We start from the raw sequence: 15227 nt of genomic DNA, 5'->3' as shown, positions 1-15227 counted from the left end.
AAAACCAGAGCAATCCACGCCACCAGTGTTTCTCAAAGAAAAACGTCATTAGACTCATTTGAAAGCTGCTATTGATTTATTGATCAAGTTAGAAGATCAAATGGTTGTCACTTTCGATGTCGAAGATATAATGGTATAAGTGACATAACCGACTAACCGAACTATTTTCAATCGGGGCTCAATTTTCTAGAAAACGAATCATCGCATTTCGATAAGCTTAGGCTTATTCAAAAGCTATCATTACATTATTGAGCCGGTTTGAAAGGGTTATGGCGATCATTTCCGTTGTTAGGCATATAATCTTATAAATGACGTAATCGACAAGTTACAATATTTCAATAGGACAAAATATTTAGAGATGCCTGAGGCGATTGTTCTGTACACTAGGAATCGGCTGCGAAATCTGTTGAAAAAAATGTCAAATTCCACAAAAGGAATGTGATGCCAAGGTTTTTTGTTCAGAGGTGATTTAAAAAAATCGTTTGTTTGAAAGCTCCTGTTAGTTCACAAAGCTCACGGCGATCAGTTCTTAACGATTTATAAATTTTTAGTTGGTTTGACGTAAATTCGCCATAACTAAGTTCAGTTTTGCTATGATTGAGTGGAAACATATATTGAAGAATCCAAATGAATGAGAAACTCACAGAAAAGCTGACTTTTTGGAAAAATATACGCTCAAAGCAGGACTCGAACCTGCGTTCTTATGCAACCCGTAGATACGCGTTTACCATTTCCACCACCTTGAGCTCCGGTAGACACAGTTCTACAACAGCACCGAATTGGTAAGCAAACAATGATCTGAATCCTAGCCGTCTCACGACCGGTACCTTATATTCAAACATCTTCTATGTTCATCAGACAACAAGCACTAATTTTCTCGCTCTATACCTATTTTCCGCTAAAGCACTGGATAGGAGAGTATATTTATAATCACTTGTAGCCTGTCTGGCTATCGTCAGCGTCAGACACCATTGAGGGCTGAAACCAGTGTGTTTTAGGGCGTTTTAAAGCGCTATTTTCACGCTTCAAATCTGATTTTCTCAGAAACGGTGACGAATATAAAAAAACCTAACTGACAATCTCTTAGAAAATTAGTTTAGATTATTCTGTGAAAATTTCAGAATGATTCATTGACTTTAGCGGTCGGGAAAGTCTTTTTTCTGAAGGAAGAATTGCATAGCTGAAAACGGCAACTTTCAACTTGTTCATTGAATATCACGCCATCTATCTTTGCTGTGAGTTTATCATTATTTTGCCTTCTTCAATACACTAAGGTCTTTTTTATGTGGTTTTTTATGCGGTTTTTTATGCGACTTTGTTATGCAAATTTTCAGAGTTATGCGGTTTCTTTTTATGCGAAGTTCCAGAGTTATGCGGTTTTTTTCATGCGAAGTTTCAGAGTTATGCGGCTTTTTTTATGCGAATTTTCAGAGTTATGCGGTTTCCTTTCTGCGGTTTTTTATGCGAAATTTCAGAGTTATGCGATTTTCTTATGCGGTACGTAAACTCGCATAAAAAAGACTTCAGTGTATATGTTTCCACTCAGTCATTGCAAAACTGCACAGTTTTTTCTCCGAAGATACAAGCATATAAATGCTTCATTGAAACAATAAAAATGACAAGAAAAAGGTCATGGTCATTTCACCTAAAGCTATATCGCCGAAAGGTTCATTTTGCTGAATCCTTAAATGACACGTTTTGTTGATCTACAATTGTGCTTCTAAAATATCTCATATTTAAAATAACGGATAAATTAATTTCTCTGCGTTTAATCCAGTAAGATTACTCTCTTAAATAAAGATTGATTCAGAACGGAGTTCCTAAGAGAGCTTGTATAAATTATTAGCTACAAAGCATCAAAGAATCTGTTCAATTGTATCTACCAGAAAAATAATTGCGGTATTTTCCGTTTACTGAGTGCAAATGGAAAAATATCTAATGCGGCTTTGTCACATCGTTTTTTTCGTGTGCTGTCCGACCTCGCTACCGCTCATTCGGACCTTACTAAAGCAAAGAGTTTTGAGTAGACCGGGCAAACGAGACGGTTACAGGTTTGACCCGCTCCCAGAAAAAGGTACGACTCGGAGGATTAAGAGAAGGTTGCGTTATTTATGTTTTTAACGAATGTTCGAAATTTTACTGTTTTTAAGATAATTTTCGAAGTTTTGCGTTTTTTCGAATTTATATTTGCTAGCAGATGTGTCAGTCGAGAATTGGTGTTATCTAAAAAATGAACTACTACGACTTGGAAAATATTTGACTAGATGAGACTGGAATTTAAAATTGAAATCGAATCGATTATGTCAGATGGCTGAGAAAAATAGCTCAATTTTTTCATTTCTCTAGAAAGCGAGAAAACGATTCAATGAATTGAAAATCATCGAATAGTATATGTTTTGTTATGTTTGTGGAAGAATTACTATCGTTTTTTATGCGGAAGATTGTCCCTATCGGTCCCTGCCTGGAAGGCCGAGTGTCATATACCATTAGACTCAGTTCGTCAAGTACGCAAAATGTCTGTGTATGTGTATGTTTGAGTGTATGATAGATTGCTATTGAATTTAATCTAAATCCGACTTCCGGTTCCGGAGTTACGGGGTAAAATGTGCTAAATTATCTAAAAAAGTTAGCTCGATTTTCTCAGACACCGCTCAAATAATTTTCACAAGCTTAGATTCAAATGAAAGGTCTTACAACCCCATATATACCTACCAAATTTCAAAATAGTAAAAATGAGTCGTATAATATAGGACTAGGCTTGGCTAGTCAATTCTTCAAGTGATCTTTCTAGATGAGGAAGGAAAAAAGTTTACTTTTATAGAATAGAATCGTTATCATGATTTTGTGATAATACCAACAAGTGGATACATATTAAATAAAAGAGAATATCTGGGATGGTAAACACTACAAATCTATAGAGCCACAACAAAAAAGCCTATCTGCAAATGAGAGCCTCTCTTTGTTTACTTTCTCTTGATTATTACGGAGCTATTACAGCAGTTTTTCGAAAGTTTCAAATACACTAAGGTCTTTTTTTATGCGATCTTTTAAATGCGGTTTTTATGCGACTTTTTTATGCGAAGTTTCAGAGTTATGCGGTTTTTTTATGCGGTACGTAAACTCGCATAAAAAAGACTTCATTGTATAAATCGAAAGCTTGTGGTTTTAGCTAGAAAGTTTTGCGAAAAGTAAAGCGTCATATATAAAACTATTTCGGTAAATCGTGAAAGAATCATCATGGTACGGTCGAAATTATCTCATCTGCTAATGACGGTTTATCTATGTCTATATTTATTCTTGCAATTGTTTTAGCGTAATTCTTCATGTTTTCTAAAATTACTTCTGATAAGATGGAGAAATGGTGGCCTTCACACCAAAAAAATTTGAATAATACAGGTGACTTAAATCCTCATACGATGTAATTCAAAAAGACCTAATCTGTCAAACGACGGAAAATTTCATTTGTAATGACTTAATGTTAGATTAGCTTGAATTTTACTGGTTTCGACTGTAACTTGCATTCTGCTAGCAGGTTTGACTATATGCATTTAAATGCTCCTTTTACCAGCCTTGCAGATGTGTGCTTCTGGGGCTCAGTCGATTAACAGACGTACTTGCGATCCAATGATTCTCGGTTCGCGGCGGTTGCTATCAGTGTTCTTTTTTTATTTCAAAGAATTTCATGTCGTGGAGTTTTAGACATAATATTAAATGTTCTTCCACGTGAATTTGCGTGAACTGCGACGCTCCATTTATGTGCATCTAATAATATGTAAAATCACAGGGATTTTTTAAGTGTGTTGGTCATAATGTAAAATAGTAAAAAAAACCTGTTTTAATCCACCTAGTGGTGTAATGATGCCTTTCTCATATCAATCATACCATTATATATAATACTGTGGTATTCTTCAAAATAAATTTCTTCGGTTCCTAAAAAGAATAACCCAATTTGACCGTCTACTGATAAAACTATTAATTAGAAAAGATTTGAGGTCGATTTAGAAAACTTTTTACGGTTTTTCGCCCTTTTCAGTTATGGTATACAATTTTTAACACACTTTACCCTATATTTACGGATCCGGAAGTCGGATCCAGATGAAATTCAGGAATTACGTATGGGACCACAGGACCTTTCATTTGAACCCAAGTTTGAGAAAATCGGTTCAGCCATCTCTGAGAAAAGTTGGTGCACTTATTTTCACATTTTTTTGCACATTTTACCCCATAATTCCGGAACCGGAAGTCAGATTCAAATAATATTCAGGAATTTTGTATGGGACCACAAGACCTATCATTTGAATCCAAGTTTGTGAAAATCGGTTCAGTCATTTCCGAGAAAAGTTAGTGCAAAAAAACGTTACATACACACGTACGCACATACACACACATACACACACAGACATTTTGCGTACTCGACGAACTGAGTCGAATGGTATATGACACTCGGCCCTCCGGGCCTCGGTTCAAAAGTCGGTTTTCACAGTGATTGCATAACCTTTCTATATGAGAAAGGGAATAATGATTGCCAAGTACATTATAATAAACGCTACCTCAAAACAAAAAGTAGATGTCATTTTTAGATTCGATTTAATGACTTTTTCATTTCGTTGCGCTTCAAATTCGTATCATTTTCATGTACAGATTTTCTATACAGACTTTTTGTCCCCTGATATAGATTTACAGATTTTTCTCCTGGAAAATATAAATCTCAATGTGGTAACCCTGCAGGCTATACGAATATGAACAAAACACGCTATACGCTTCGTTCGTAATAGCGGTGGTGTTTTCTTCTTTCGTACCAATACGTATCAATGCGTTCCGGTTTTTCATCATAATTTTGTAGGGCGATTTGAAAATTTTGAGATAATTTCGGAACCGGAAGTCAGATCTGGCAGAAATGGTACAGTATTTTATGAGACAATGAGAGCTTTACGGTGAATAAAGATTTGTGAAAATCGGTAAAAACCGTTGCTGATAATTCGAAGTGAATTCGGTTTTTGTAGCTTATCGGTGCTTTCGGAATCGGAACCCGGGGACAAGTAGTCCTGAAGTAGGTTTGTATATCCATCAACTAACAAGATCTACCAAATATAAGAATCAATCAGTTAGTTTCATACAAATACTCACGAAATTGAATATTTTTCACTTATCGCGCGCGGAAGTCGAATCCGAATCGACGCGGAAGTCGGATCCTGATCGACTATTCGGGGATTTTAAAAGATTCAGAGTAAACTTTGCACACGTTTTCAGAATGATTTGTTTTGTACGGATGCAGGGATCAATTTGGGAGCGAAAATCAAATAACTCGGGCTTTTGGTGATATATCTTTGAAGACAACAAAACAAATGCTGCAAACTGGGTAGTACCTTTCAAAAATTTTTGACTGTATTTCAACATGAGGAAGATAAACCTATAAAATTGGTATTTACTAATAGTTTTCAAAAACGACTGAATATTTACATAAACTAAAATACACAGACGCACATTTGGAGCCCGTACGGACTGGTTCTGATGAAAATAGATGCTAAAATCGGAATCGGAAACGTAACAACAAATTAATATACAAAAACCAGTCCCGGTACGGAGTTTCAACTTTCGCCTAGCACACTGTCGAGCAAGTGGCAAGTGGCTGCCAAATAAGGCATTGCTTTTAGGGACCTGTCAAATTTCGCGAATGTATCAACCCTTGACAGGTGAAAGTATACAAGCCATACACGGTACAGCATTCCGTTAGAGTAAACCCGGTTAACTGAACGGTGAATATTTGTTTCAGGTGCGGGATGTTATTTCAGTAACTAGTGAATCAAGCCAAAGGCGGAGCAAGTATCATGCATTTGCTATAGACCCCACTTGTGCTAAGGACCATATCTTAATCAGCAATTATGCCTTCGGGCACCGCCGATGTTCCAGAGGTGCGAAACGTTTAAGACTTCTGTGTCACAGCCTCCACAGGTAACGATTCCTGAAGCTTAGCATTATAAATCGCTGTTAAAAATGATCCACAGAGCACAGAGTGCTGAGAGTGAGGATGGTAGAGCACACATAAAATATCCGACCGACAGACCGACCGACCGTAGAAGACTCTTAATATTCTTTGCTTCGAGTGGGCATCCTATGTTGTCTCGATGGTTTCTTCGGGACTGCGCCGTTAGTGAAAGTGAAATTCGCGAAAAGTCGCCAGCTTTATGCTGGAGGATGGCAACCAAAACATGTTCATATTTTTTATCACTTCGCACTCATCGACGACCGTGGCAGATCTAGCCGCCGAATGTGACTTTTCTTCATTACAGTCAAATAACGGAACGAAGCATCTTTCCAGGTTTGATGGAAAATGAAAGTGGTCGGACAAGAATGTTAATCAACGGTGGTCCCGGCCATGCGACAGAGATTATTTTTATTATTATTGGTTGGTCCCTTTTACAGTGTGGGAGTTTGGAGGCTTTCTTTTCGGTGGCTTAAGATAAAACGCTGTTAATGTCGTCTGAAGTAAAACCCTTCGGTGCTTTCCTAATTTATCAGAAATGCATTTGTATTATAGTGCGTTCTTCAAAAATAAAAGCATAATATAAGGGTCTGACAACCATTTGTTGTCGCTTCTCAAAATACCTCGATAACCATGAAAATGAATTCATCGAATAGCACTTTTTCCATATAGGGTATCCCTGTTCGTCTCAGCTACAGTGGTCATCTCATATACGAAAACCATTAGAGTGAGATCTGCTGTCGCTGTTCGATAGGTTGACTTTAAGGATAAAATGAAAATATGTGCATTCGCTTTGAGTTTTTGCATCACTATAACAGCAGTATTGCACAATTATCGAACAATTTTTTCTTACTGTATTGATTCTATGAGCCGAAGCGAAGACATTATAACCGATTTTATCACAATTTGTTGATTGAAAGCCGAATAATTGGCAAAATAACTTGGCCACTATGCCAATGAGATGACTATTGGTACAACAGCCCTACTTATTTACAAATAACTATACGTTGGATAAATTACGAGAAAAAGAAAGTTACGAGCTTTGAAAAAAAAAAAAGATTCATGCTGAAACAGAAACGACGGTAAAAATCGGGGAATCTTCGAAAAGAGGGATGGGCAATGTCACATACATAACTGGTAGTAAAGTTTGTACGTCATGTTAGTTGGGCGCACGGACCGATTTCGATTATATCGGTTCTCGGGTTCCGGTGTTGGAAGTTCCTATAATAGTTACCCCACTACGTTTTCTTAAGGATGACCTACGCGAACAAAGCACTGTTTCATTCTGTATGTTATACTAGTTAATGCAAAAACAATCTATTGGTTTCTTTCGAAAATCGAAGAGAAACATTTTGCATAAAATACCCCAGTATTATAGATGAGAAAGGCTTCATTACACCACTAGGTGGATTAAAACAGGTTTTTACCTTTCTCATATAGAAAGGCTATGCAATCACTGTGAAAACCGACTTTTCAACCGAGACCTGGAGGGCCGAAAGTCATATACTATTTGACTCAGCTCGACGAACTGAACTGAGCACTTTTCTCGGAGATGGCTGAGCCGATTTTCACAAACTAAGATTCAAATAAAAGGTCTTATGGCCCTGCTATTGCATTTCATATGGATCTAACTTCTGGTTCCAGAGTTACATGGTAATATGTGCAAATTAGAGAAAAAGTGTGCATTCAATTTTCTCTGAAACAGCTCAATCGATTTTTACAAACTAAAATTCAAATGAAAGGTCTTATTGTTTCCTAAAAAAATCTAGAACATTTTAGCCGGATCCGACTTCCGGTTTCGGAACTAAAGCGTGATAGGTGGAAAATTACCAATTTAATTAGTATTTTTTTTCAAACGATGGTCAAAAACAGGTACAAATCCCATAAAACTGTCTGATTTTTTTTTTCTAGTTTGCAGAGCTTGTTAGTTTGTGGGCTTGAAAGCTTAATTCGGCACTTTTATTGTTCCGGAAGCACCGAAAGTGGTGCAGAATAACTTCAAAAACGAACTCATTTCGATTTCTCTGCGATACTTGAACCGATTTTCACATATATTGATTTGAATTAAAGCTCATATTATCTTTAAAGCTTCGGTGAAATTTCATCCGGATCCTACTTCCGGTTCCGCAGTTACAGGGCGATGAGTGTCAAAGTTTTCAAATCGCCATATAGAATGACAATATGTACCACAAAGAAAGAAGAAGAAAACACGAAACAAACGATGCGTGCTTTGTTCTATTTTGTACACGCTATAAATAAAACGAAACGGTTACGAATGTCTGCTACTGGTGTGTAATATTGGTAAAAGACGGTGCTGCGGTTGATGAAAATTATAGTCTTTTATGATCAGTACAACCGAAAGAATAAACGAATGTCAATGAATTCAAATTATTTTGAAAAAATATGAATTTTTCACATCCGGTAGTGCAGTAATACTGTGCCGGTGGTGTAGTGATGTCAATAATAATAATAATAATAATAATAATAATAATAATAATAATAATAATAATAATAATAATAATAATAATAATAATAATAATAATAATAATAATAATAATAATAATAATAATAATAATAATAATAATAATAATAATAATAATAATAATAATAATAATAATAATAATAATAATAAAAACGCTGGTTCGTTGCATTTGTTAAGTTTCGTTTAATTGGTTTAATCAAAATAGAGCAGAAGATAGTAAGTCTAGGTTTCACTAATTTAAAAACTGTTCCAATTTTTGGGTCATATTTGTTGCTGGCAAACGAACCAACGAATTGGCTATTCCGGTCATCTGAATCCGGTTTCGGAAGAATTGAAAATGGTAATTGACTGCAAAAGAGTCTCACTCACTTACCTTCAAGATGGTCAAATCGATTTTCACAAACTTATAGGTTCAGAGGAAAAGTCTTACAGTTTCATACGGAATTCCTAAATTTGTTGTGGATACTACTTCTGGTTCCGGAACTACAGGGTAAACGGGATTTGTAGATATTGTTGGATAAAGTCCGAACAAACTTTCCTATTTCTGTTCAATGAACAGTTGTTTTTGCGAGTTCCACAGTAATATTTTAGATTTGCATCACCTTTCTCATACAAATGGGCAACGCAAATGGCAAGCGCTTGGTTTGAGAAATGATACCGAGTATGTGACACAAACGCTGAATTATCCTTTGCGAATATTGTGATGGTTCTTAAAATAACCGGAGAGTAGAAGGTCTTAAAAGGCGGTTGAATGATGACGTAAAGCGCGTAACAAATTTAACAATTGATCTAATTCTGATGGTCATATGAATTTACTTCGGCTATACCTCGTTCCAATTATAAAAACAATCAAAAATTCCAAAATTAACTAACATCAACTTCTTGTATCACCGATAATTAAAAAGGTATCATTACGCCTTAAGGGGGATTAAACTGATATTTTGTCGTGAATACGACTTACTTTATTCTGGGGCGCCATTTAAAAATTTACCCTGTACAAGAATAGGTAGAACTTAATCACGAATACCTGTTGTTATATTTAACACAGCAACATAATTTTTTTCTTCATATCATCGGAAATATGGTCAGCAATTTATGATAAAATTTTCAGCAGTATGAGATAACCACAGCTAAATTAAAATTGAAGTTTTCTAAAATGTTTGCTATGAACGAGCATGAGGATGAAATGTAGTGCAAAAACAAGGCGCGCAAAGTACCAACCGCAGGAATTGAACGAATCATCGAACAAAGCGTGTGTAAAACCGACACGTATATATACAGAATATTTTCAATGCTTGAACGCAGTGATCTTACGTCATGTTTTGTTTGCTAGTAAAACAGACACTAACTATGTAGTCATAACCTAGAAGCTCTTATAATTCTCGCCTTTTGCAGAATTGTTTATTCGTTGTTACGAATCAAAACCTTTGGCGTGAAGAGAATACTGCACCAGGCTAATTCCAACTATGCATCATTTTATAAAATATCTAAATATATTACTATATTACTAAAAATATCTAGTTTGTTAAATACATATCATATCATAGCATAAATTTTTGAAAGAATTTTAGATACTTTTTGTCCGCACTTGGCAAGTGGTTATTAAAAATTTGAATTCCTAAAATCGAAGATGGCGGCTTTCGGTTTGTGGATATTCTTTCAAATCGCTATACAATTTGTATTTTCACGACAGGCTTGACAAGTAAGTTATTGAAATTAATGTCATATAATTTCCTAACTTTAATTTAGACATCCTAGATGACTAAAAACGATTTTGGTTTTTAATTTATGAATGAATTTGAACATTGCATTTTCGATTCAATCGTTCTTGTTTAGGGGAACAACCCGTAATTTTTTTTTTGTCGTGAATACGACTCACTTTACTATGGGGCGCCTTTTCAAAAATTACCCTCTGAGAGAGTGATAAGTTTTTTTCACGATCAAAAACTTATCACTCTCTCTATCTCTTGTTGTATCTAACGAATCAACATAATTTTTGCTACATGCCATCGGAAATATGATCACAATTTTATGATAAAATTTTCAGTAGTGTGACGTAATCTAAAAAAATTCAAAATTAAACTTGTCTTAAATGTTTGGTATCAAAGAGTATTAAAGAGGAAAACACATGACAGGTGTTTGTCGTTCTCGTATTTTGAAAGTTCATAGCTCAGCGATCTGTGGAAGGATTTGTATAATCTAACCAATAGAATCGAAACAACATTCAAGTGTTTTAATAGTACACTATTGGAAAACATGTCTGATTTGATCTATTTCAGTTTCAGCCAATCAGAACGCATTCTAAGGAAGAGAACAAAATATGTGCTGCTCCTGCGAAATAAAAGCTGAATATTTCGATTTTCTATCATTTTGTGAGCAACGGTTATAGAAGCAAGACACACAACAGTAAAATTGGGCCGAGCACACAGCGTTACTACACCAGAAGTCTGCCAACTGAAGTCATTAGTCGTCATGGGAGCACTGCTCAGTTAGGTTGTGGGAGCAACACCGAAGACTTCACGCTGGAATGAAGCGAGCGGCAGTCGCAGCCGGGCCAGCCACACAGCGATACCACACCAGAATCCTGCCAGCTAAAGTCATCAGAGTACACACCAACAATTATCTCGGATCGAAATGCAGATCCTGTTGGTCATGATAATTCAAAGCACTTTTCAGTGCTACAGCATATCAATAAGAATTAATTGATTTTTCTCTATTTCGTTCCAAAAACATGATTCATCAAAATGAAAGTAGACAAAATTTGCACCCTCAATTACGACTCATGCAATGCAAAAATGAAAGTATTGATGTAGAACACATCTTTATACTAGTATGGGTGCCGTTTGGAAATGTGCTGTACGAAACAGGGTTGCCACATGTACAGATTAATGTGTTTTTTTTTATCTTCTGAAGAATACAGATTTAAATGTTGCGAAGGGAAAGAATTTCTTAAAACCGCTGAATATCTACATTTGTTTCAAAAGTGTTTGGAGTGAGTGGGATTATAAATCCGGTTTTGATTGTAAGCCGACATGGTATGTTTATGCTAAATTTTTCTATCCTGTCTAGCATACTTTTCAATAAAGTTATTGAATTGTACTCTTTCGGCACGTCAGGATAGACATGGCATTTCGGTGCCAATAAGTGATTTGTAAATAGCAAATACTTTACGTCTGCTCAGCGGTTTATGTTGAACCGTTAGGTGGAGTTAGCAGTTCAACATAAACTGCTGACGCACTGATGAACTGAATGCGAAACGTAAAAAATAAAAACTAGTCATGTGCATTTTAGCACAAAACGGTACACATGAGGTACCAAACCCCTAAATGAATACTTCTGATGTTATTTTTTTTTTCAAGAAAGTTATAATACTAATGAAATAATAATAATATTAACAATCATAAGATCTTATTGTTATTATCATTGTTGATTTTCCTTTATTTTGAATTCGTGCCAGAACTGTCAATTCTAATTATGAAGTAATAAATCTTATTATTATTATTATTATTATTATTATTATTATTATTATTATTATTATTATTATTATTATTATTATATTATTATTATTATTATTATTATTATTATTATTATTATTATTTTTATTATTAATAATATTTATTATTATTAATTCACGACATCCAGTTATGTCTCTGATTCCGCCTTATAATTGTACTGTTACAATTATGCAAATGACGCATTGAAAGTTGACAAAATTCGGATTCGGATGTGTGAAGAACCATGTCAGTTTTATTCGTATTCACGCCATCCAATTATGCCTCTGACACTAACCACTTACTTTTTTTTTTGATTTTGAAATTGCCACAATAAATCCACTCGTTATATACGAACTTAGAGAAATTGTGTAAATTACGTCTCGACAGATGCACATAAAAAAGCGTCGCAATTCACATAAATTTACAACTCAAAGCATGTTAAAAAGAATCATGTTATTAACTTTGTAGCAAATTTGGCTAAAGTTGACATCGGTACAGACACAAAAACATTACACCTGCTAAAAGATTTAAAATCCTGTCGTCACCTATGAAATTACGGCATTCTTAAATTTACGTGTATGTGTATGTTCAATTTTTGCCTTTCTCATATAGAAAGGCTATACACTCACAGCTAAAATCGACTTGTCAACCGAGGCCCGGAGAGCCGAAAGTCATATACCATTCGATTCATCTCGACGAACTGAACATATGGCTGTGTGTGTGTGTGTGTGTGTGTGTGTGTGTGTGTGTGTGTGTGTGTGTGTGTGTGTGTATGTGTGTGTGACAAATATTTTCACTCATTTTTCTCCAAGATGGCTGAACTGATTGTCACAAACTTAAATTCACATAAAAGATCTTATAGTCCCATACAAACATCATTTTATTTATTTGGATCCGACTTCCGGTTCCGTAGTTACAAGATGATTTGCACCAAATATGTGAATATAATGTCACCCACTCGGAGATGGAAAGTCTTAAGATGCCATAAGAATATCCCAATTTTCATTCGGATCAAACTCCTGGTTCCGGAGGAAGGGGCTCAGTATGAAAATGTCAATTTCAGGAATACTTTGTTCGAAAGCTACCTCTTTATATTGGCTAGTGATTTTCTCTAGTTTTCAGACCATGAGAGCCTGTAACCAAATAAACCTTTGATAGTCCCATAAATGATTTGCTGAATTTTATCCAAGTCCGACTACCGGTACATTTTTTTTCCAAAATTCAAATCGTCATAGAGAATTGTAAATAAATTTGTAGTTCATATTAGTGTCAGGTTGAATGAACCGAATGTCAAAGCAAAGTCTTGGCATTACATTCCTTTCGTGGAATTTGGCCTTTCTGTTTCAACAGACTTCGCAGCCGATTCTCAGTGTACTATGGATCCTACTGACACTAAGAATCCTTCCAGGTCGGAGCTCGAACATACGACAACTGGCTTGTAAGACCAGCGTCCTATGCATTGATCCGCCAATCCGGGACGAATGTCACTATGCCGAAATCCAGCTTTTGTTTTCGGAAGTACTGATAATAATAATCAAATATGATAAAATGGATCTCACTTCACTTTCTCACATATGATTGAATAGATTTCCACTAACTTAAATTCAAATGTAGTGTATCAATGTAGTAGTATTATGCAACAGTAATCTTCAAAACTATTTTCTGAACTTTTTAAATTGTAGTGTTGGATAAAATGAAAATGTGAAAGGCATCATTACACCATTATGTGGATTAAAGCAGGTTTTTTATGTTCTAAAATTAAACGATCTTGGCAAGATTTATCTGTCCCGAGAAGCGAATGACTACAGCTGCATGCTAAACTGCGGTGAAGAGCAAACTACTCTATTGATTAACATATTTTTTGATAGATCTTTGCAACTGCAAATTGATCGGAGTCTGAAGTATGATGAAAACATAATTCACTCCATTATAAAACAGTTATTCACTACCATCCATTGTGTGCAGAATCAAGCACACTGAATTTTAACTAACTCAAAGCTATTTTGCTATTCACAAATCCCCTGAACTTACCTGTTGAAAAACGACTCCAGCAGGTAGGTGCTGTGAGGCAGCGCCTCGATCAGAATATCCATCGGAAGTTCTGCCACAACCGACCGCAACACCGAGGGCCCAAGACGTCCAACCACGGTGGCTGCCTCCCGATATTGGCGGCCCTCGGACAGTAGCATCAATCGTCTGAGCACCTGACGCGGACTGGTAAAACCTTCACGCCCATCCCGTGGTGGGCCACGTATTCGTTCGCGGCTATCGGCCATGAGGGCACTCTGGTGCTATCACTGCACGGTTGATTGTACGCGATCCACTAGTCACTAGTCTCCTACGCCAATGCCAACAGCCGGACATCAGCGACGTCGGCGGAGATGAAGCACAAAGTTTATTGTCAAAACATTGAGGTGAAGGTTGTCACTGATCACAATCATCGCGGGCAGTTTCTCTTGCGGTGCAGTCCTATCAAACCACAAAACCCAACCTCGAGCGATCTTCGGTTTGGAAACCAAACGGTAACATCCGTCGGAAAATAATTAGTTCAACAGTGCAGCAGTAACTACCAACTGTCCGGAGATTGCATCATTAGTGACCTCTCGCTATTGTCTTCATGACCTAGCAAGAAGAAATCGGCCAAACGGTGACGATGGGCAGTAATTTCTCGCTTTCTCACAACAAATCACTCCTCTATACTGGCGGTGACGACGACGACGACCGACATTCGCCGCCCGGATTGAATTGTAACACCCGACCCGGCCGAACCGACACTTTTGATGATAATATAATTCAATTGAACAAATTCACGACCCCTAATTTGTACACACTCTCTGTCATCAGCAATTTAAACTGCTCAATTTTTTTCCTCCCCAATTACGGCTTATTGTTTTGCGACTCTTGACGTTTCGACCGAGCTGTTGATGCCAATGATTTATGGAACGATGCCGTAAAATACTGGATCGCGTGTTGCGGCCGCAGCGGGGTTTGCAACTTCAGAATGCTTGGCTTTGATTACTGGTGCGAAAACTGGGACATGAAGTTTGTAATCTGAAATTAAGAGAAAACAGAAAAGGTTTCAATTTGCAGAAATAGTAGATGCAGGTGAAAATAGAGCTTTGGGTGTACAGTTTTTGTTGAAGCACGTGTTTGGGGTTTTGAATTTTAAATTTTATTTATCAACTGACTTACATTAACGCAAGCATTTCGTGTGATAAACTCTACCATCTTCAGACATCTTTGTGGATTAATGGCGGAAATTCTTATA

General features: G+C 36.3%; 1 protein-coding gene across 1 annotated transcript in view; it reads right to left on the bottom strand.

The window, feature by feature from the left end:
• Positions 1 to 15227, bottom strand: part of LOC131440193 (uncharacterized) — a 64850-nt gene that overhangs the window by 11662 nt on the left and 37961 nt on the right. Inside the window, exon 2 of the mRNA XM_058611255.1 lies at positions 13991 to 15010. Within this exon, the coding sequence (XP_058467238.1) occupies positions 13991 to 14235 (245 nt within the window). The 5' untranslated portion in view covers positions 14236 to 15010. The remainder of the gene's footprint in view (positions 1 to 13990; positions 15011 to 15227) is intronic.

This window comes from Malaya genurostris, chromosome 1 (genome assembly GCF_030247185.1).
Source record: "Malaya genurostris strain Urasoe2022 chromosome 1, Malgen_1.1, whole genome shotgun sequence".
Classification (NCBI taxonomy): Eukaryota; Metazoa; Arthropoda; class Insecta; order Diptera; family Culicidae; genus Malaya; species Malaya genurostris.
This window is presented reverse-complemented; position numbering and strand designations above follow the sequence as displayed.